The sequence below is a fragment of the Ochlerotatus camptorhynchus genome, unplaced genomic scaffold (assembly GCF_037179485.1).
Source record: "Ochlerotatus camptorhynchus isolate MF236.1 unplaced genomic scaffold, CSIRO-AGI_Acam_v1.1 ptg000330l, whole genome shotgun sequence".
In the NCBI taxonomy this organism is placed as follows: Eukaryota; Metazoa; Arthropoda; class Insecta; order Diptera; family Culicidae; genus Ochlerotatus; species Ochlerotatus camptorhynchus.
In genome coordinates, this window is record NW_027040818.1 from 15,439,907 (window position 1) to 15,460,893 (window position 20,987).

Genomic DNA, 20,987 nt, shown 5'->3' on the forward strand with positions numbered 1-20,987 from the left:
TTCAAACATGTGTAGAATAAAATCATTGATTCATAGCTCAATACCCAACGCGGAATTTTTCAGGAGCACTATTTTATAATGTAATCTTCGAAATTCAATCGGTTTTAAACCCTGCCAGGAGCCGCCTACCATCTTTTCGGGTCGTTCAATATGGTGTCACAAAACCGTCCGATGGGCTGTATATAATATTGACATTTTCGAATCGAGATTTGGCTAGGTACCCCTCAGTACCCAACGCTGAAATTTTCAGAAGTACTATTTTATAAGGTAATCTTCAAAATACAACCAGTTTTAGACCCCACCAGGGCCCGCCCACCCTCTTTTCGAGCCGTTGAATATGACGTCACAAAAACGCTTGATGGGCTGTTTATCACATTGCTTTCAATTAAAAGCATTGGTGTATTCAGCAAAGTTGTATATTTTAATGATGCCAACAATTTCTTAGAACATGATAAATTGATCAAATTTGAAAAAAAACACTAATTAACTCAAAAAACCAATATTAAGGTAGTCTTAAAAGAAAATCTATTATAGCTCTACAGAGTTATGATGTAGAAATTTGGTGTCTTTAGCAAATGTTCATGAAATCAACTGCTCTGCAACTTTGTCCAAGACATGGAACCATTATCTCGTAAATGGAAAAAGTTAGAATTTGGATGTGTAATACTAGCTTAAAGATTATTCAGATGTGTATTTCAAAAGATGCGAGTTATAATTTTGAGCAACTTCTCCCAAGACACCCAGTCTCTAAAACGTCGAAAAAGGGTAGAAAATATTTTTGACCGTCTTTATTCATATTCGTGCTACTGTGCGTCGTTGTAACGTGTCCATGCTTAGCAAGCGACATCTCTCAGCATACGGAGGTAAGTTTAGTGGATCTCTCCAAGGAAGTTGTCTTAATGCTCGACGAATGAATGTTTTTTGGATACGTTCTATTCTGATGTTCCAGGAAAGTTGGTAGGGAGTCCAAACAACAGATGCAGTCTCGATAATCGGACGAACGAGTGAACAGTACAGTGCTTTTAAACAGTACGGATCCGAAAAATCTCTTGAGATTCTTGATATAAAACCAAGCTGACGATTAGCCTTAGTGATTACCATTGAACGGTGTAAGTCAAACGTAAGTTTAGGGTCCAGCATTACACCTAGGTCGCTTACTTGTTCTACTCTTTCTAGTACAAATCCATCAATTGAGTAATCGAATACGATTGGCGTTCTTGTGCGATTAAATGTCATGACCACACATTTTGATATACTGACGGAAAGCTTGTTTAAGCGGCACCAATCAACAAATTGGTCTAACATTGCTTGGAGCTGACGGCAATCCTCGACGTTCTTGACAACAATGTATAGTTTGAGATCATCGGCGTATATGAGCACACAACCACTCGGCAAGAGGAGCGTCACATCGTTGAAGAAGATTGTGAACAGCAATGGTCCTAAATTGCTGCCCTGGGGAACACCGGAGGTTGCAGCAAATGGTGATGAAGTGCACGAACCCAGCTTGACACGAAGTGTTCTGTTGGAAAGATATGATTTCAGCCAATCAACCAAACCATCCGGAATTCCCAGGCGAGACATTTTCCGAAGAAGAATACCATGATCGATGCAATCGAATGCCGCTTTCAGATCGGTATAAACGGTATCTACTTGAGCCCTATTTTCCAAGTGATTTATACATGTTGAGGTGAACTCCAGCAAATTTGATGTAACTGAGCGTCCTGGCATAAATCCGTGTTGCGTTGCTGAAATGTAGCTCTTGACATGAAAGAAGATAGCATCGTTCACAATGATCTCGAATAATTTTGAAGCTGCAGATAGACTTGTTATGCCACGATAATTTGTCACGTCACGTTTGTCGCCCTTCTTATGGACAGGGAACATAAAGGAATGTCTCCATATTTCGGGGAAAACTCCTTGGTGCAACGAAGCGGTAAAGATGCGAGCTAGGGGATCAGCTAAAACAGCAACACAGCGGCAAAAAATGATTGCAGGTACACCATCAGGACCCGGTGAAACAGATTTCTTCAACTTCCTAACAGCTTTAACGACATACATATTGCTAACCACAAATGTACGCAAATCGATGAGACCCTCAGGAACATTGCAAGCCGCTCTTTCTACTTCATCTGCGTTGGCGGCTGAATCCGAAAAAACAGAACTGAAGTGGCGGGAAAATAGATCACAGGATTCGAGCATAGAAGTAGACTCCAAATCGCCAAAAAATACGGATGAAGGAATATTCGACGATTTTCGCTTGGAGTTCACAAACTTCCAGAAGCTCTTGGGATTTCTACGTAAATTGGTCTGGACACGCAAAATAAAATTATCACCGATTGCCTGCGAAAAGTGATTTCCCTTATACAGATTTCAAAGTTGAATTCCATCCGGTGTGGTGTTCTCCAATACACAACGAAAGGCTACCTGGAAGCAGCAAGCTGCAGCCCACATGAGCATCCATAGAAGGAAGAAGAAGCCGCACCGCTATTGATCAGAATCAGTAGGTCTTCGTGAGTCACTGTGGGCCATCTTTGTCAAACGCGTCATACTAAAGAGTATAAACAGAGAGCCCCACTCAAGTTCCTATTCCTACACAAAACCCAAGCATCTGCTGCAGTTAACAAATAAGATTTATTATATAAGACATCGTAGTCCTACGTCACCATTGCGTATAACCCCATAGGGCTGTCCCTTGTAGTTTTTTCTTATATCACAGTTCCAAGAGATTAAAAAAAAACTTCTGAGCTCTAGAGTCAGTTCCATGGATGAATCAATTTTACCGATGCTCCGAATCTTCTAAAGGACGGTTCCATAGCCGTGTTTTTGAAAAAAAAAAAACTCCGGAGCTCTAGGATCAGTTTCATGGATGGACCACTTTTATGGATGTTTCGGATCTTCCGGGGGACGGTCTCATGGCCATACGGGTCTATTTTTATGTCACGACCCAAAATTCTTTCTTATATCACAGTTCCACGTGTTTTCGAAAAAATCGCGGAGCTCTAGGATCAGTTTCATGAATGGACCACTTTTGCGGATGTTTTGGTTATTCCGGAGGACGGCCCCATAGCCATCTGGGACCATGTTTATGTCATGAACCCAAATTCTTTCTTATATCACAGTTCCTAATGTTTCGAAAAAACCGCGGAGCTCTAGGATCAGTTTCGTGGATTGACCAATTTTACGGATGTTCCGAATCTTCCGGAGGACCGTTCCGTTGTCTCCAGGATCCATATACAGGAACCATGACTGTATTTTGGCAAATTAGTAACACTTTTGCCGATTAATCTAATTTATGGATGTTAACCCACTTGCAAAATCCGTAAACACTCCTTTTAAAAAATTAAAGTGTAACGACTCTTTTCGCTTTTGAATCAAGTAGACGACCCTATTTTTAATCTTTTTACAATCAAAATAATCTACGGACCCTAGGAATTCTAGAAGAACCACAGAGGGACTAGTAAAGCAAGTCATCACTCTCCCTTGGTTGTCACTGTTGCTGACAATCACGATCGGGTCTTTGACGACATTTCCACGACCGTGTCATACGATTTCCGGAAAGCCGATCACCGTAGTATCGTCAACGTGCTATCTAGTATAGATTGGGAGAGTATCCTCGATCCTGATAATGTTGAAACCGCTGCGCAAACATTTTCACATGTCTTGGCTTATGTCATTGACAGGCACGTTCCGAAAAGAGTTCACCGTAAAATTTCTCATCCTCCCTGGCAGACGAGTGAACTGCGTAGATTGAAGTCGACCAAGAGAGCTGCATTAAGAAAATTCACTAAGTATCGTACGCTTTCGCTGAAACGTCCATGCGTTAGGCTCAATTATGAGTTCAAGTGAGTTAGCCGTCGATGCTATTCGCGATATCAACGAGGGATTCAGAGGAAACTCAAGTCGCACCCGAAGTCATTCTGGAATTACGTAAATGAGCAGCGCAAGGAATCCGGCCTACCTTCTTCATTGGTGTTGAATGGAGCAGTTGCTTGCACTCCTCAGCAGATCTGTCGCTTGTTTTCTGAGAAGTTCGCCAGTGTTTTCACGAATGAGAGATTAACTGACGAACACGTTACCTTAGCAGCTAGTAATGTTCCACTGTACGGTCAAACACTGGGTACGATGGATGTCAACGTCGAGATGATTTCCACTGCCGCATCACAACTCAAGCCGTCCTTCAATCCAGGACCCGATGGCGTTCCATCCGTATTCCTGAAAAAGCATATCGCCAGCTTGCTGATGCCCATGCTTCACCTATTTCGATTGTCCATCTCGAGTGGTACATTTCCATCTTGTTGGAAATTCGCACATATGTTTCCTATCCACAAAAAGGGCAGCAAACGGGATGTGGACAATTATCGTGGAATTACGTCGTTGAGTGCAGTTTCGAAGTTATTCGAGTTAGTTATCATGGAGCCTCTACTCTCTCATTGTAAGCAGTATCTAAGTGGTGATCAACACGGCTTCACTTCCGGTCGTTCTACTTCCACAAATCTGCTGTGTTTGACATCGTATCTTACGGAAAGCATGGCAGAGAGGACTCAAACAGACGTCATATACACCGACTTGTCAGCTGCCTTCGATAAGCTAAACCATGCCATCGCGATTGCCAAGTTGCATAGACTTGGGGTCAGCGGCAACCTCTTGCGATGGTTTCGTTCATATCTCACTGATCGGCAACTGATGGTTGCCATTGGTCCTGGGACCTTTGATTTTCTTACTCTACTTCAATGACGTGAACTTGGTCATCGAAAGCCCTCGACTATCGTATGCAGACGATCTTAAAATCTACCTACGAATCCGCTCGATTGAGGACTGTCACTTCCTTCAACGTCAGTTCGAAGCCTTTGCCAGCTGGTGTATTTTGAACCGAATGGTGGTTAACCCCACTAAGTGTTCAGTGATCACTTTCACTCGGAAGAAAGAACCAATCACATTTGAATACAAACTTATCGGCACTGTAATCGACCGTGTGAACCATGTGGAAGATCTGGGTGTTATTCTGGATTCTCAACTTGCATACAAGCATCACATCTCGTACGTTGTCGACAAGGCGTCTAGGACATTGGGATTTATCTTCAGGATAGCAAAGAATTTCTCCGATATCTACTGTTTGAAGTCACTGTACTGTTCCTTGGTGCGATCCATTCTGGAATATTGTTCTGTGGTCTGGAGTCCAAACTACAACACAATGGTGCTGAGAGAGTTGAGTCCGTTCAACGCCGTTTTCTTCGATTCGCTCTGCGGAAGCTGCCTTGGAGAGACCCATTTCATCTGCCCAGCTATGAAAGTCGTTTCCAGCTGATTGATCTGGAGCCTCTCTGAACTAGAAGAGACACCTCTAGGGCCCTGTTCATTACGGACACTTTACAAGGTACAATTGATTGCAGTGCAATCTTGGGGCAAGCAACATTAACGTCCAACCCCGTGCGCTACGTAACAACGTTATGCTGAGATTGCCGCTTCAGCGCACAAACTATGGCATGAATGGTGCAATAGGTGGGCTGCAACGAGTGTTCAATCGAGTCTCGGGCATCTTTGATTTCCATATGCTTCGACAGCTGCTACGAAGATACTTCTCATCGTTCTTTTCTGGCACAGTTAACCGTGAATGATTGTGTGTTTTATTTAAGGGAAAAGTTCTCTTCGGCAATACCTTAACCTATTATCGTCAGGGGGGTAAACAACGTCCTTGAGAGCTCAATTTTGGCATGTGGATACATTGTGTTTCAGAGCAACTATTGGCCAAATTTGAGTGCTCTAGGACTTTGTTTACCCCCTGACGATAATAGTTAAAGGTATTGCCGAAGCCAACTTTTCCCCTATGTATTTTATTCTTAGTTTTTATTTTTTGACTTACCTATATAAGTTACTTAAATCATCATTGTAGCTATACACAGCCTGTTGATGCAGACAAATAAATAAGACTTCAGGTTGACCAAATAAAAACCACAATTTTTTAAATTCATCAAGAAATGGCTAAGTTATGCTATTGCAAACTTGCCGTTACACGTTTTTCGGAGGCATCGTATTCGGTGTGTTAAAATGTTGTCTGTCTCATTCGTTGGGTAAACAGAGCCAGCTATACGTCACGTTAATGTCAAATTGAAACCTACTTTTTGAGGCAGGATCTAGCCTGATTATCTGCTAATTAACGTGATGAACTACCTAAGGCTCAAAATCACGGTAATAAAGGGAAAAAAATGTATGAATCCTTCATGAGTTTCTATATGCAAACGTATGTTTACCAGACCTAAGTACGCCAATGGTTCAAGGACGCGTGCCATATCAGTTTGATCGTTTTCTTCTTCCGGCTTTTTGGAAGGAGTATGAATAACGTTACCTTTAGTTCACACTCTGAACAACACACGAAGCCTCGAATGAACGAAATTCTTGCGCCGGTAGACAGACAAAAGCAAGCCGATCTCGATTCTGATACAAATTGATTTTCTTCGATGCCGACGACAGACTGCTAAAGAACTTCCACTGCATTCATCCCATTTGCTTCTAATGAACTGGCTGATGGTGGCAACAACAACTCAAACGGAATCGTTGCCTAACGCAAGTCAACAATTACGGCACAGAGGATATTAAAATTTCAAATCAACATACTCCGGCCGCGCTCCTTGAGGTCGTTTGCTTTTAACTCGAAGAACAAGAACAAATCGACCTTCCCTGTTTGCTGCGGCGGGAGCCGTCCCGGGAAGCCTTTCACAATGCCAACCTAAGACCCGACAAGCCACAAATTCATCTTATCGCATTTCCATATTTGCTGCCTGCCTGGCTCCACTTCGCTCGCTCCCGGTCTCGATCTCAATTACCATTTCTAATAATAATGATGATGATTATTGTCGGCTTGAGATGGTCTCAAACCGAAACCGAAAGCCCATATATTCTCCGAGTCCTTATCTCACTGCCATACACAACTCTAACTATTTGAAAGCAATAATTTCTATGGAAAACGACAACTTCCCACCAGTCGGTAGTCTCCGGTCTAGCACCTAGCTCTGCTCAGCCTCTATATGTAGTCGTTGTTGAACAAATGATGATCGAATGTGTGTACACGATGGAGGCACGCAGCAGACACATATGCCAGTTTCCTTTCCGCACTCGGTGCACACGAGAAGACCCTCATCACAAAGTAGCAGGACAGCATTCCTTCCCAGCTCGGTGGACAATGGACTATTATATCTGGTTGGTTTGCAGGCTCCTGGGAGTGATCCTTATTTTCTGATACACTGCCCGAGAGTGGGGGAATATGGGGATGTGTGCAAATAAACAGTGACATAATCGACAATAGCCGGTGGGCTCCTGGATCTGTGCCATCAGTTGTGTGTATTCATATTCTGCTCCGATTACACAAATGGCATATTGCGTTTGCCCGTCCGAATGGGACGGTGGATGAGAGTTGACTAGCTCATGGGAAGCGGTAAGCGGAAATATCTTTGAATGCGAGAAATAGCAGGGTAAACATACTGTAATTAACTTTTATGTTACATTGGATTTTGTTTACAACATGACTGTATAGATAAGGAAAGAGAATTTCTGTTTGTTCGTAATTTGAAATGTATTGAGTAACATGAATTACAAATCAATTACAATTAATCACACATTCAAGCCAATTACTTACAAACCATCAACGAACCATATCTAGCTGAAGAAGAAACGTGACCAGTAGCCGAAATATAGACCAGTGAAATTCCGTCTACTCAAGATGTCAAGTAAAAGCAAATATGAAATGGCACACTACCCGATGTGACGAGAATATGAAATTAATAGCTAGTTCTACCAACCGGTGGAAACTAACGATTTTAAATTGGCTCACTACTTGACTAGCCTATTGGTCTCAAGTACCCCATTCCAGTCGAAATTCTAGTGTGTTTGTTTTGATTCGCTATGAAATTTGACAGATCAAATGAGGGGTTCGTGGATTCTCCTCTGTTTCGAGGGGTACATCGATTAGTTTGGGACCGAAGAGAGTACTAGAGCTGAGCCAAAAAGTTGAGCACGTTTGTTCGAGACCTTCTGGTCTTAGAGTTACCTGTATGGAACAACTGTGTTGCTTTAAAAAAGGAAACGATCGTTTTTGCAAACATTTCTTTCCATAATTATCTTGGTTGACAATGCCAGTCCACAAGTGCAAACTGCATATCGCCTGTTAAAGAAAACATTTTTTCGGGACCTTTGACAACTTTTCTGTTTAAACTTATCTTGAACCTTTCCTTTTCCGGTAGTCGTATAAACTCTTGACCTGGGAGCTGTTTGAAATCCGCCTTGACGTAGGGTAGTTGATTCTGGTTGGACCTATCCAAAAACTGATGATGGTTGGACCTATTTTTTCAATCGCTAGTTTAGTCAATCTTCGCTAATTTTTCATTTTCAAAGATCACTTTACTATCATAAAAAACTCTTTTTCTTCAATTATTGAAAAAAAAACTTCATAACAATTGAGTTTCAATATGTTTTCAAAACAGTTCACTTTCCACGCATTAGCTCGTCATCATGCCTTACTTTCAAACATACAAAAAAGGAATATTTTTACATTTATTTTTATTTTCATGCAGTAAAATACTGCTTTAAGGTGTAAACAACACGTTAGTACGCCATTTATCCATTGGTTTCACTAAAATGTTTGAATAATTGACGAAATTCGAATAGATAAATATGATCATGGTTGGACCTACGCATGATGATGGTTGGACCTATGTGTTTCCTAAGACGGCCGCTAGGTGCGCTTCGGTTTGTCTACCTCCTTCATGCGCAGCTGATTTGAAATTCGATTTTGTTTTGGCCGGGTGATCAGTTTCTTCAATTGAAAAATGGCTAAAGAAAATCTTCAAGAGACTGTACGTTTAGTAAGAAATAAATCACTTACCGCGTATCAGGCACAGAAAAGGTACAATATTCCGAAAACGACACTTCACGCAAAAATTAAGGGAAGCCACGGCAAGAAATATGGAAGGGAAATAGTGTTGAGTTTTGATTTGGAGAACCAGCTAGGTGATTGGGTTTATATGTGCGCTGCTTCTGGCAGTCCCAAGACGACCAAAAAGATCTTGGAAGCTGCGTCACTAGTTGGGCGTAAATTTAAAGGAAGAATTCCATCGTCAGGTTGGCTGAAAGGGTAACCACCGATTTCCGAACTACCACGAAAGTGCCGAAAGAATCTGTTAATATGAATTTACATTAAGCACTTCTCATACACCTTCTGTGTGTGAATTAACTTGAAATAAAATGTTACCAAACTAAAAATTGCTAACTGAAACTTATTTAAAAAAAAAACTCCTAAGAGAAAAAAACTATAAAGCCGGAATTAAGTTTTGATATTCTGTCATTTTAAGCCCCTAAATTCCTCGGGGGCACCCAGAATATGCCCGGAAGTGGCCAATGTGGTCCAAGGCACTCAATTTTGATATTGATCCTGTTATCGAATTTGGAAGTAATGTGAAGTGTCGCATGATATGTTTTATTCCTTCCATGTCAAAATTAGGTCCATGTTCCATATACCCTGGAATTTGTTCCGGCCATATCTCCGGAACCAGTAGACCGATTCCAAAAATATTCCATAGTTTTGAATGAGACCACACTACTTATAGTTTGACGTTAAAAAATTTCCAAATCGGGTCAATGATTTCCGAGAAAATGAGCCATGATGAATAGCTAATGCGTGGAAAGTGAACTTTTTTTAAAAAAGGAAGGTAAACTCAAATTTCTTGATTTTTTAAATAGCAAATTCATAAAAACTGTATAAAAAAGGTTTTTTTCATGATACCAATAAGCTCTAAACAAAGTTTTTGAACAAATATGGGCTAAACTAGCATTTGCAAAAATAGGTCCAACCAACATCATAATTCTTTGCTGAATAAAAACGTTTTATAAAATCATTTGTTCATAATTTTTAAATTTTTATGTTATTATTAGAAACAAGAAAGGAAGATCTTTCCCCTAATCACGCATTTTTCATAATTATATGAGCTTGAGCTTGCTTGAGCTTGATTGACCGCCCACGGTTGCTACTCTGTTATTGCCAGATCAGCTGTAATTACACAGAGAACCAATAGATAATGCTTGGGACTAGCAATCATCCTCAATGTGTAAAAACTGGTGATCTTAAATTAGGCAATACCAGCGCCGGCCGCGCCCGAACACAGGTCAAGAAAGGAATGGGAAGGATTGTGTTGACATGACACTCGCTTTGATGGAAGCCGAGAACACCTCTGCACTTCCACGAGAAATCACTGGGATGTTGGATAAGAGGGTTGGGTTTGCAGCAGGGTTCGTTTTGGTAAACGATAAGCTGAATTGATGTCCTAACGATCATATAACGCGAAGGAGCTTGGGACTAAACCCACGGTCTTCTGCTCAGTAAGCAAAAACGTTTGCCACTAGGCAGACGAGCACCTTTTTAATCACCGAGTTGCTGTTATTACCATGTAGTCATATTAACAAATAAAACGATTGACGAATCTTGATTGTGGATGGGCCTGAGATTAGACTCATGATGTTCTGCTCAGTAAGCAAAAACGGTTGCTCTAAGGCCACCGAGCCCCTCATATCACATAATACCGTTGCTCTAATTTTTGTATCCATTCAAAGCCGGAACCAACGACAACAACAAGTTTCGCAAAATACACGATACACAAGCGATTTTACTATAAATCTCTTTGATATGTAAGGACCTGGGACCGCGTTTTTCTGCTCAGTAAGCAGGCCACTGTAACCGACGATCTTTCAAATCCGAAAACTAAAAACTACGAAAAAGTACTTAGGCCTTCATTAAGTTCCACTTTCACGCGACGTTCAATGTTTCAATTTGCTCTTTACGTATTGTTCAGGCTATAAATAGGCCCTTTTCAAAAGTTACGCGAGAAATACGCACAATCGTCGCCTACCTCGCAAAACTGGTTCCAAACGACAACAAAGGCATAAGCAACAATGGATTGTTGAACTTTGCTGGCTGATGTAGAGCACAGCAAAAAAAAAAAAAAAAAAAAAAAAAAAAAAAAAAAAAAAAAAAGCTGATGTATGAAATAATGATGTAATTGTAATTTTGTAATTTATCAGCACACACCCTGGTCGACCACTGTAAACCAATCTGCCGTTAAGCGAGTGCGAGTACGAGTTAAGCGAGTTATAACGACCTTCTTCCACTAGCAGATCTGTTTCTGTTTGCACAGACAGTCCCACTAGTTTCCGATACATTTATAGGGGATAGTAGGAGATTAAAAGAATGAAGAAGAGTTATAGAGGTTTTTTTGTAGTTGTTTTGCTGAAAAGAGAGAAACAGAACTAAACGAAATTACACCTGCTGAAAAAAGATAAGTCTATTATTTTGGTTAGTGATCGTTTGGATTTGGGTCACCCCACGTTGTGTTTAGGTTAGTATAAATAAATAATACTATATAGTCATATAAATCACCACAGCTCATTATCTTCAGCGTTATCAGCGTTTCTGGATCTTTAGTTGCCTCTGTGATATACTTACTTGCGGCATACTATTTTGGGAGTGTATATGAGCGTGTACCATGTACGGTAGCTCATCTCTCATCGTGATGGTGGGACATAGTAGACAAATTAGAGAGAAAACAAGGAGGTATTAGTATTAGTTATATGTAAACAAAAAAAAACAAAAGAAGAGCAGAAAAATAAAAAGGGGATAAAGAAAAGAAACGTAGGCAGATTATTAGAAAAGGCATTATCCGAGACCTCAATCAAATGTCACTCCCGCCGAGATCTTAGCGAAACCTCCTTCCCGCCGAGACCCGCACAGCCGAGCTCGGTAGAAAAAGCTAAGTGTGTAGATAGATTAGTAGGAAAATAAATAAAACTACTTTATGGCTCAAAGTGCAATGAATGAGCGTTAGTTTCGGGATCATTTCAGTGTTAGAGTTATGTTAGTTTTAATCCGTAATCAGCCCTACCAACCTCTCCAACATTAGTTGCAGGCAGTGGTTGTTAGATAATGCGGCACTATTTTAGAGGTATGATTCGTCAAGTTTATACAACTCAATGTTTCAATTGAGGCAAACTATCTATCTTACAATTACAAAAGCAAACCTAAACTTACAATTATATGCAAATGCAAGATGAAACTTGACAAATCATCGTCAATCCCCTTATTCCAGGGCAGGGCCTGACGATTTGAATCTAATTTTGATCAGTGAACGGGCACCATATGGTACATTTTCTCACCATGAACCTATCATTTCCAGCCTATCTGAACTATTTAATAAATGGAAGCCATAACATGGGTTACGCTCCCCCTAAGCAGGCCCTCCGCATCCTGTCTCTGTCTTATCTCAAATACAAAATGCCAATGGTATGAATGTATCTATATATATAACTTGGAAATGACGTACAATCAAATAAACCCGTAACCCACTCACTTGGTCAGGCTTCAGAATCGTCCAGTGGGCAGTGCACTCTACACTCCAAGTTCCCTTTTTTTCAAATTTACCGCAAATTTGATATTTTACCCATTGAGTGTTGATTAGTCACAATGAAACATTGTGACAGAAGTTGAGGTTACTAGTGTATTAAATAATCTAGGTCCTATTTAGGATTATATCTGAAAAATCCAAATCTGGCCAACGCCCACCCTAAACCTAAACCTGTTCTAATCCACCTGAAATGACTAACGAATGGAAGACTTTGACTACCCAGCCATGCAATATTCTCATTCCGTGCCTTATGGCAACTTGATGATTCTATTGCGCGCATCTTCTGGCACCACCCAGGGGAGACTTGGTCCTGTACCCAATGCTTAACTTATCTCCATTCCACTCAGCTACTCGCAATTTCTTGTGATATAGTGGGCGGAATATTATTATATGAGACAATTCAATGCAGACGTCTTTCTAAATTTGGCAGATCGACAGGTAATCGGTGAGTTACCACGATAGTTGCTATTCAACAACTCGACAACGTCCCATCGTCAACGCATGCTATGAGAATTTCCCATTGCAGACGCCAACGAAAAGACGTCATCGAGCTATCGATCAACTACCCTGGTATCGCCTGGTACCTTATAGCACGATGCTGCTAGGAGGCGAACCGGAAGAATCGATGAGCTACCTCCCCCCGCATTTTTCATAATTGTATTTTGAATTCATAAAAAAAATACGACATGAATATTGACGTCGTGTGAAACCGGCCTAAATAGGTCCAACCATCATCAGTTACCCTATGTTTACGCTGTTCCTCTTGCTTCGATTCCATTTTGACAACTTCATGGCACAACTCTAGACGTGCGATAGTGTGTGACTTGGACGTCAACAGCTGGACTCCAACGGCTCCGGCAGACTCTGACCGGACGTAGCAGCACGATCCATAAGCCTTCAACGACGCATCGGAGACGAAGTGGAACTGGAATGATGTTGTGTTGGCCGACGATACACAGCGAGGAACCCGGAGTGTGGCGATTGTATCGAGCGTTCTATGGAATTCCTTCCACTCGGACTGGAGACGTGGAGGAAGAGGACGATCCCACTTATAAGAATCTTCTGTTTCGGTTTTCAGCGCCCATAAGCGCTGCATAAACAGCTTGACTATTATTGGTCCTACCAGGCCAAGTGGGTCGAAAATCTGCGCAACGTACGACATAACTTTCCATTTTGTCAAAAAGGGGGTTGGTAATGGCAGCTGAACCTTGAAGCTCATGATGTCGGATCTCGTATCCCAGATGAGTCCGAGAGTGGAAACGGATTGGTCGTCTTGCAGGTCTTGGTACGGAGCGAATGCTAGATCTTCTCCGGGAATATCGGCTAGGACTTCAGGCGAGTTTGAAGCCCATTTCTTCAGCGGAAAGCATGGCGGACATTTCTGGGCGAATGCGGATGGCGGATTCAACATTGCACAGTGGTCCAGAATGCAGATTTAGGTGGAATGATATGTTTTGAGCCTGAAATTGAAACTTTAGACTAAAAGTCTCTTCTACAAAGTTGTTCCTTATAGTTAGGCCCTCATTTTTATGACAATGAATTCTAGGGTGGTTCCTATTATCATTAAAATCAAAAATCTAACTTTTTTGTTTGAATAAATTAAGGTATACATTTTTTGACAAAGTTATAGCTGAGGTAATTTCAAGCAACTTTGTTGAAAATAACTTTTTTGTATCTCTTAAATTGACCGATTTAGAGCTATTTTCTTGAATTGAGTTAGGGTGGCTCTTAAAAAAACAGTTTTTTTGCTCTAGTTTTCTTATTTCGAATTTCTCAGCAAAAGTGTTTCCAGATAACTTTTAGATCTTAAGAAGGCGCAAGTTTTTGCTCCACAAAGCTTGTCAATATCTTTCGCCGATCAAGAGTTATTGACGTTTTTATACTAAAAATATGCACTTTTCAAATGTTAATATCTCTAGTTGGGGCAAACAAAAAAAAAGTTTTTTTGCAGCATTTGAAAGGGCGTATGTTATTCTCAATAATATGAAAAAAATTGGAGGTATGTTATTTTTTTAACTCGTATAAAATCAATTTGAATTTTTTCATATTTTTTACTATATTTGAGTATATCTTTTTTATTAGAAGAGATACAGGCAACAAATCCAGCTATAAAACATTCGCCTTAAAGAGTTTTAAAAGTCTCTAGAAGATGACTTTCATGATAAATTTCAAATAAAAAAGTTATTGGCAAAAGATGGATTTCATAGGACCACTCTAATGACACATTTATATAAAATGTGCTAGTACATTTGTTTCAATATTTGGACATTTAGTGTCTTGGAAGAAGTTTTTGTTCTTAAAAATTCCCTTCTTTTGGTGTTTGCAAACGTCAGGGTGGTCCTCAAATTAGGGAATTTTTAAAACTAACTTTTTTGTTTTACAAAATATAAACATGTGTTGTTCGAAAAAGTTGTAGTTAAGTTACTTGCAAGCAACTTTGTCGAAGAAAATTTTTTTCTATCTCTTAACGTTCTTATTTTAGAGTAATTTTACGGAGTTGACTTAGGGTGTTCCTGGAAAAAATAGTTTTTTAGCAATAACTTTTTTATTTGAAAATTCTCATGAAAGTTATCTTCTAGAGACTTTTAAAACTCTTTAAGATGAATGTTTTATAGCGAGATTTGTTGCCTGTATCTCTTCTAATAAAAAAGATATACTCAAATATAGTAAAAAATATGAATAAATTCAAATTGATTTTATACGAGTTAAAAAAATAACGTACCTCAATTTTTTTCATATTATTGAGAATAACATACGCCCTTTCAAATGCTGCAAAAAAACTTTTTTTTGTTTGCCCCAACTAGAGATATTAACATTTGAAAAGTGCATATTTTTAGTATACAAACGTAAATAACTCTTGATCGGCGAAAGATATTGACAAGCTTTGTGCAGCAAAAATTTGCGCCTTCTTAAGATCTAAAAGTTATCTGGAAACACTTTTGCTGAGAAATTCGAAATAAGAAAAATAGAGCAAAAAAACTGTTTTTTTAAGAGCCACCCTAACTCAATTCAAGAAAATAGCTCTAAATCGGCCAATTTAAGAGATACAAAAAAGTTATTTTCAACAAAGTTGCTTGAAATTAGCTCAGCTATAACTTTGTCGAAGAATGTATACCTTAATTTATTCAAACAAAAAAGTTAGATTTTTGATTTTAATGATAATAGGAACCACCCTAGAATTCATTGTCATAAAAATGAGGGCCTAACTATAAGGAACAACTTTGTAGAAGAGACTTTTAGTCTAAAGTTTCAATTTCAGGCTCAAAACATATCATTCCACCTAAATCTGCATTCTGTACCACTGTGCATTGTCGGCACCAGACGGGAAGTCATCTACATAAAAATCCTTCTGGGCTACCGCGGCTGCGGTTGGATAGTTCTCGGCTGCGTCTTGCGCAATCTGGACGATACTGCGGGTTGCCAGGAATGGAGAGGATGCAAAACCATACGTTACTGTTTGCAGCTCGTACGTAGCGATTGGTTGGTCTGAACTGGGACGTCAAAGGATAAGTTGATACCGCCGGAAGAAGTAGTGCTGCAAAATTTGCCGATACATTTTTTCAACGTCAGTGATTTGGTAGATGCGGAATCTGATGTGGATCGACAGTAGATCTTCTTGAACGACGGGTCCAACTAGTTGTAGGTCGTTTACGGAGAATTCAGATGACATCTTGCACGACGCATCGAACACAACTCGAACTTTTGTGGTGGTGCTGGATTCTTTGAACACCGGATGGTGTGTGGGAGGTATCAGTGCGGCTGGCTGTTATCTTCTGGATCCAGGAGTTTCACCATGTGATTCAGGCACTCGTATTCTTCCACGAAGCGACAGCAAGTCTCTTTGGTGATTGGATCTCGCTCAAGTCGTTTTTAGAGGTTAAGGAAGCGGCGCTTAGCAATCGAACGGAATTGACCGAGATTGACGAGTGGATCGCGGAAAACGATATAACGACCCGACGAATCGTGAGTGGTGGTAGTGACGTACAGTTCTTCACAGAGATTTTCTTCTACCGTAAATTTGGAACAGGGTTCAACGGCTTCTAACTCCAAGTACTTCTGGATGGCTTGTTCGAGATTACGGTCCACAGTAGTGAGGTGACATACACGTGGAACTTCAGGTGAATGGATGGATACCTTCCCGGAAACAGTCCATCCGAAAGAGGTCTCGACTAACACAGGTTGCCCTTCTCCGCAGGAAATCTTACTGCCAGGGTGCAGTTCGTGGCACACTTCTCTTCCGACAATCAGGTAAATGTCGGCTAGAATGTGGAAGCTTGGATCAGCTAACGGAACTTCAGGAAACTTCCACGAGGAAACGTCAATCGGCATGGTTGGCAGGCAGACTGTGGGCTTCTTCAGGATGAGGAACTCGAGCGTGGTACTGTACGAACGCAGCGTGGATAGCGGCGCCGTTGGTGCAGTGGTAAGCGTGAATACCTCTCACCCCAGCAGGCCTGGGTTCAATCCCATTCGGCGCCGCCGGGATGTTCTGAGACATAACATCCCTGATCACGCATTCCTTCGGAAGGGAAGTAAAGCCGTTGGTCCCCGGTTCATGAGTTGATGGGTCGATAGGAAGGGTCCAGGTGTGGGAGCTGCCTCCCTGGCGTCAGCAGCATTGGTGCTCAGCACGGAAAACAAGATCGACGTAAAAACAAATCAAGAAAAAAAACGTAGAGTGGATTTAATAGTCGCAGTCAACTTGCACTTGATCTGCTTCGTCGTTTCACCGATTCCAGACACGGTAATGTCTACTTTCGTTGGACGGAGGTTGAGTGTGTTTGCAAGCTTCTTCATGATGAAACTGCTCATCGATTTTTAATCTAGGACTCCACGAGCAGAAAACTCATTGCCATTCTGATCCACACTAAGAGGTTGACCGTTTCCAACAGGACCGTGGATTTGCTCGACTGTTCCGACAAGCTCACTTGGGGGTTCGGATTCACTGATCCATGGGGGGGGGGGGGGTTTGACGGCAGTCGACGTGGATGGATTCGGTTGTTGGGGTGGCTGACCAGATTTAGCTACTGGAGTGGATTGTATCTTCGTGGTTGCAGTTTCGTGCAGCAGGGTATGGTGTTTCTGGTGACAGGTTCCGCAAACGTACTTGGATGTACAATTCCTACTTTGGTGTTCAGAGCATAAAGCAATCTCCGAATCGCGCGCAGTGTGCACAGTGAAAAACGTGCATCAGAAGCAATTTGTGTGACAAAGTGTCCGAGCAAGGTGGAAGAAACAGTGAATCATCGCAGCAGAATTTCTGGGTCGTCGATATTTCACGACGGTGGAAAATCCTTCGAAAAGGAACGGGTAAGCTCCTTATGGAGTGGGAATGGAAAATGGCAAAAGCAAAATAGAGGAAACATTTCGTACGCACAAACCTAAAAAAATAGGAGTGTTCAAGTTTTTTAAATGCAAGAATTAAAAAAAATCGTCAAATTTGAGTCGACCAATTTTTGGCCGTTCCACCCTTTACTGGCGAACGAGCTCGCTCTCCCAGAATGCTCGGTATCTGAAGCTGCAGAACCTTTGATAAGTCTTGATGCTGATCAATCCTCATTGGAAACATCCACCAGCTTTGAATCTACCGAAGATATGCTAGGCAGACTTAACAAGTCGATTGACAAATGCTTGAGCCGCTACCAAGCGTCGATGAGGCTGTCGAAAATTTAATTGGGATTGTACCGCCAAATCATCAATTGTGTACCATTACGAAGACCTCCTCCTCCTCGTTGTTACCCGCTTGGTCAAATGACTTCGATCAGGAGCCCTTCGAAAATGCTGTCAAACACGCAACTCTTTAACAAAACAACGGTTTTGCTAGCAACAACTATCGGTTTCTCTATAAACGCTATACCAGGCGAATGCAGAACAACCTTCGCATCAACTCTAAACAGTTTTGGTCGTTTGTCAACACTAAGAGACACGAAGTTGGCCTTCCTACGGAAATCTCTCTTGAATATAGACTTGCCTGCACTCCATTCGAGAAATGTAACCTTCTGGCGGAACATTCCAGATACGTTTTCAACGACACAGTTGCCTCAGCGGATTACGTGAACGAGGCAACCCGAGATACGCCTAATGATGTGATTTATTTGTGATAGTTTCAATGTTACCGACTAGATTACCGATGAGCATTCTAAAGATCAGTTTCCGATTTGCTGGCGCAAGTGAGAGATATTAGAAAGACAACAGCGAATTTCAGCAGGCTCCGTTACAATACAAATTTGTTCACTGACATCGACGCGAGTGACAATTATATTGACACTAGGGCAACTGATGCTGACATCAGGAGACTAGTGAATTTCATCATCATCATCATCACAACGTACGATCAGGATGTCAGGAAATAGGAATATTGCGATTTAAGATTTTGAACTCCTAAACATCCTTAAAACGCAACTCTCAGATACCTGTTTCCAATTGATTAAACAAATCCTCTTGAATCCCGAAGCACTCAGCACCGAACTGCAGTTGCTAGGACGGGAAAAAGAAAATCTAGTGCTTTTTAGGAACACGGATGGAAATGACGACAATTAGTCTTGCTGCATTGGGAACACATTTTCCGCTTTGCGGTGCAAGTAGGAAGAAGGTAGCAGAGCCAAATTGGATCGAATTAATGACACAATCATCGGTTGCTTCATTGAAATTTTACTACACGTAGAAACGTAGGAATGCAATTGCTGACAGCTTGTTGATAACCGCAAATGGGAATGCTTTTCGTTACAGTTGATTTCATGCATGCGTTGGCTGTGAACGTTGTGAGAGTATAATTGCTAGATGAATTCCTTGGGAATTATTTTAATTAGATTGATTATGTCAAGAAAACACTGGATTTAATTAAATTGATTAAAAAGTTTTACGTTTGCTCTCAACTTATAGTTTTTTGAATATATCCGCAGAAGTCTTGCTATCCAAAAATATTCACTAACCTATTTTGATAGGAAATTTTCCGAAGTTTTGGAAAACCAAGCCGGGAAAATTCCATGTCAATTCTAATAAGACATCATCAATGCATTGCCATGAGTGTACCAGTGCTGATAACGCACTAGTTTGGAACACTATAGCAATTACCGTAAAACGGGGTGAAGTTGATCATTGAGGTGATGTTGATCACTACACCGATTTTTTTTTTTCGTAATATTGTATTTTGATAATTTTATTAGAATTTCATTTAGTAGTTCTAAATAGAACTTTTGAATTTTGAGACTTAGGATGTATTCTGGTGTAGTGATCGACAAATTGATCACCGGGGTGAAATTTATCGTTTTATTTTCACGTAAAACATTTTCGGTGCTAGATATCAAGATAAATCTTAAAAACATATCATCGTGATACTACAATGGTTGCCCTGATGTATTTTTCATAACACATAAATACATTTCATAACACATGTACATTGCATAAATTTGAATTTTATAGAGTTGACGTTATGTAGCTTACAATATCAACAACCCAACAAACGATCATAGGACTGCAACGATTGATGACATTACCATTCAAGTAGCATTTTTTACTAAACTTAGTGTCAATGAATCCGAATTATTATTATTATTATACTTCATCTGACTTGGTAGTCGCAATGAAACACGTAAATCTAAATGTAGTCACTCATTAAAAATTAAAAATTGGCTGACAGCAAACGATGACGAAATCTGGAGGCATTGATGTCAAAGTCAAATAGGTCAGATACTTCGTTGAATTGATGAATCATGGTGACAAAGGAACTGGTTGCTGTTAGTTGGTTGCATGTACTTCTTCATGTAGCAAGGTTCTCGGACGGAGTGTTCGGGCAGGAGCATATAGATTAATTTTGACCAGTAACTCAGGAGCATCAAATTCTGCGAGCAAGACTTTAGCAACGAAGACGTCTTGTGATATGTTTCGTCGCATAGCAAGAGTATCCGAACCCAGTAAACGACAGCGGTCAGCATACTGTGGTAAAGTCAGCGGGTCACTCCAAGAACCGTCCACTCCATACTGCTTGGTAGGGATTCCAGACAACACACGCGAATTCCAGTAGTGAGCGTACCAATGAAAAGTAAAGGGACTTAAAACACAGAGGATCACGAAATTCCTTAGAGATCTTGAACATGAATCCAAGCTGACGATTTGCTTTGTCGATCGTGGTTGAGAAGTGGCGAGTGTATGTGAGCTTTTCATCCAACATTACACCGCGGTCTTTAACGTGATCGACACGTTGAGCTGCAGTCTCAGCAACGTTATAATCAAACAAAATGGCAGTCCGGAGCATTTTTTTTAGGACAACAGAAGGAATAACGCTCGGACCTGGTGAAAATGATGATTTGGTTTTACTCATCACAGAGAGAACCATTTGTACATCTATGATAAAAACATCCATGTTTACGACGTCGTTTGGCACATCACGGACGACTCGCTCAATTTCTGCTTGTGATGGGGAGTCATTCGAGAAGACGCTTAAGAAGTGCCTAGCAAATTAGGCTGCATTTGTCCTCAGTTGTCAATGCCACGTCATTGCCGAGAAACATTTTTGACGGCAGACCAGTTTCCTTCCTCTTCGTAATC

General features: G+C 40.8%; 1 protein-coding gene across 1 annotated transcript in view; it reads right to left on the bottom strand.

The window, feature by feature from the left end:
• Positions 1–15,720: 15,720 nt before the first annotated feature.
• Positions 15,721–20,987, bottom strand: part of LOC135708675 (plasma kallikrein-like) — a 48,288-nt gene continuing 43,021 nt past the window's right edge. Inside the window, exons 5-6 of the mRNA XM_065230777.1 lie at positions 15,895–16,073; positions 15,721–15,850 (exon numbers count right to left, since the gene is read on the bottom strand). Of these exons, the coding sequence (XP_065086849.1) occupies positions 15,721–15,850; positions 15,895–16,073 (309 nt within the window). The remainder of the gene's footprint in view (positions 15,851–15,894; positions 16,074–20,987) is intronic.